Consider the following 2,694-nt stretch of genomic DNA (forward strand, 5'->3'; position numbering starts at 1 on the left):
TTGTTTGGTCACACTTTACATTAGGGCTTCATTAATTAACATTAGTTAATTCATTAGTTAACAAACTGCCAATTAAAAATTCTTCTGAACATTAATTAATCTTAGGTATTCCAATATTTAATAACACGTTGTTAAATTCAAAGTAAAAAATCGAATGCAACTGTGTTATTTAATGAGCTAACATGAACTAAGACTTGTATTTTTTTAACAAAGATTAATAACTTCTGTAGCAAATGTAGATATTGCTCATTGTGAATGTTAATGCATTAACTAAGGTTAACTAATGAGGTCTTATTGTAAAGTGATACCTATTGGTCTTTATAGTTCTTTTGCACTTTAATCTGTGTAAAACTTTTAACTTTATACATTTTTCTGTATTGCTTTATTGCATTTAAATGTTCAGTTATTTTTGTTATAAGAAAAACGTTATTAAACCTGTTATACTGTATTATGACAGCACTTTTTTTTAAACTAAATTTCAATATCGTGATAATACCGTACACCGTGATAAAATCATTAGCAATTAATCGCAACATGAAAATTTGAACCCGGCATATCCCTAGTTGAAATAAAATGCGACTTATGCTCTGCAGCGGTTCATTCACGTACGCTGCTGCTGTTCGATGGCCAGTTTGTATTTGTAGTAGCCAAAATATTCCCCTCCGAACAGAAAGGAGAACTTGAGGTTGTCCTTCTGCTTCTCCATGGTCATCTTCTCAAACTCGGGTCCATTTCGGGCGACAAACTGGGCCAGTTTATCGATGACATTACGCAGCTCTTGATCTGATGGGAAAAATCAAAGAGAGAGAAAAAAATACAACACACAAAATAAATACATAGTATATTTTTTAAATATAACCATTCATATAGTATTATTTTAATGAATTTAAGGAGTTATTTTAAGTTATTTTTAAATATTTGCCATCTTTTTAAAGTGTAAGAAGCTTTCAGCCATTTTCTTTCCTATCTTTTGGTGATGACGGCAATCGCTAATATCAACTGTCCAGTTTTAGTGCAGTAAATATATGTGTACTAGTAATGTTGACATCTACTTTTTTTTATTTATTTTTTTTTATTAAAGATATAACTTTCACAGTACAGTACGTATAACATTAACAAAAACAATCTGAAAAGATATAACATTCACAGGGGATACAGTCAAAGCAATAAAATACATACATAACCAGAAGACAAAACAGTAAATACATAATAATAAAAACAGGAAAAAAAACAACCATTGACATCTACTGTAAAAGCTTTATATACACAGAAAGTCAGTGAATACACCTGCAAGCGATTTAGCATCCCACCCACACTAAATAACCAGCACATAAATGCTAATTTTATGTGATAATTGTGTTTGTTAGTGAGGTTTTGTAATGTATAATATCAGTTTATTCGCGCTCGCGCTGCAGTACAATCACTCAAGCGTAGTTACCTTCAGGTGGCGTGGAAATGTCCATTTTTCTTAGGATTACTCGCTAGTATTAGACCAGGAATTCATTTGTAACACATGACGCTGAGGCGCGAAACAAAATAACTCGCTTTTAAACGGGCGCGACCATTATATTTGCATGGGTTTGTTGTGTTTCGGTTCAAGATGAAGCGACGGGAAACTGAACCGTGGCGACTTCCGCCGGTGCGTGAGCTGCGCATGCGCTCTGGAGACGTTCGGAAGGGCCGTGACGTCACCGCGTCGCCTGCCGTTGGGAGGCTGTAACTGACGGCCGTTTTTGACACATTTTTACGCTGTTGATGACACCCGAATAACTGGCTTTGTAAGTAATTTTATATTTAAGTTAGTTGTGTTCTCGAAGTATCTACTGTTTTGTTTACTGTCTGTCATCATCCAGACAGACTCTCTCTACACAGAACCTAAGGACACTCATCAAATCTCTCTGGATGATCAGGATAACACAAATGTCACTTTTCTGTTCATTCTGTTCATTTTTTTTCATGAATATATGATTGACCTGAAGAATGAAAAGCTATGTCCATTGGAAAATTATGAGCTTTATCACACTCATAGACACTAGGGGTGTGTGACAATACACTTAGCTCACAAGATGAGACAAAGTACAGATACTTGGTTCACTAGAACGAGACAATGTTTTAATACTTTAAGAAATTTTAAAATGACAAAATCACAAAAAGTAAAACAATGCAGTTGTATTTTGAAACGTTTTAACTGATCTAGTGCTTAACTAATGATTATTTTGCTAATCAAGTAATCTGATTATTTTGACAAGCGAGTAATCTGATATTTTTTAGTAATAGAAATAGAACTAAGTGGGAAAACAGGCTTTAATATGACTATATTTATATATAAAGTAACGCTGAGGCAATAATTGGCATAAATACCTGCAGAGGGCGCCAACGGCCTGGTGATGTTTCATGTGATTCAACGAGTTTAAATCATAGACTGTATAAAAACATGGATGTAGTGTCCGTGACGGCACCCGTAGGTTCCTGAAGAGAGTTTTTGAAGCTCAAAGTGGGCGGAGCGGGTCGTCGCCATCTTGGCAGCGCGTCACTCCTGGATCATTGAAAATGGGTAAAGAGGCGGGAGCAGGTTGCTGAAGCCACGCCCACCTAGTTCGACAGTGGTGACAGCAGCGGCAATCCACCTGTCACTCAAGTGGCCACGCCCTTAATTATGCAGAACTTTAAGGCTTAATATAATTTAAACAGATG

At 35.7% G+C, this 2,694-nt stretch overlaps 1 protein-coding gene across 1 annotated transcript in view; it reads right to left on the reverse strand.

Annotated features, from left to right (window-relative positions):
- LOC107702617 (calcium homeostasis endoplasmic reticulum protein-like) overlaps positions 1-1,860 on the reverse strand; it is a 26,862-nt gene extending 25,002 nt beyond the window's left edge. Inside the window, exons 1-2 of the mRNA XM_016504987.1 lie at positions 1,439-1,860; positions 610-783 (exon numbers count right to left, since the gene is read on the reverse strand). Of these exons, the coding sequence (XP_016360473.1) occupies positions 610-783; positions 1,439-1,463 (199 nt within the window). The 5' untranslated portion in view covers positions 1,464-1,860. The remainder of the gene's footprint in view (positions 1-609; positions 784-1,438) is intronic.
- Between the last annotated feature and the right edge of the window lie 834 nt (positions 1,861-2,694).

This window comes from Sinocyclocheilus anshuiensis, unplaced genomic scaffold (genome assembly GCF_001515605.1).
Source record: "Sinocyclocheilus anshuiensis isolate Anshui unplaced genomic scaffold, SAMN03320099.WGS_v1.1 scaffold802, whole genome shotgun sequence".
Lineage (NCBI taxonomy): Eukaryota > Metazoa > Chordata > Actinopteri > Cypriniformes > Cyprinidae > Sinocyclocheilus > Sinocyclocheilus anshuiensis.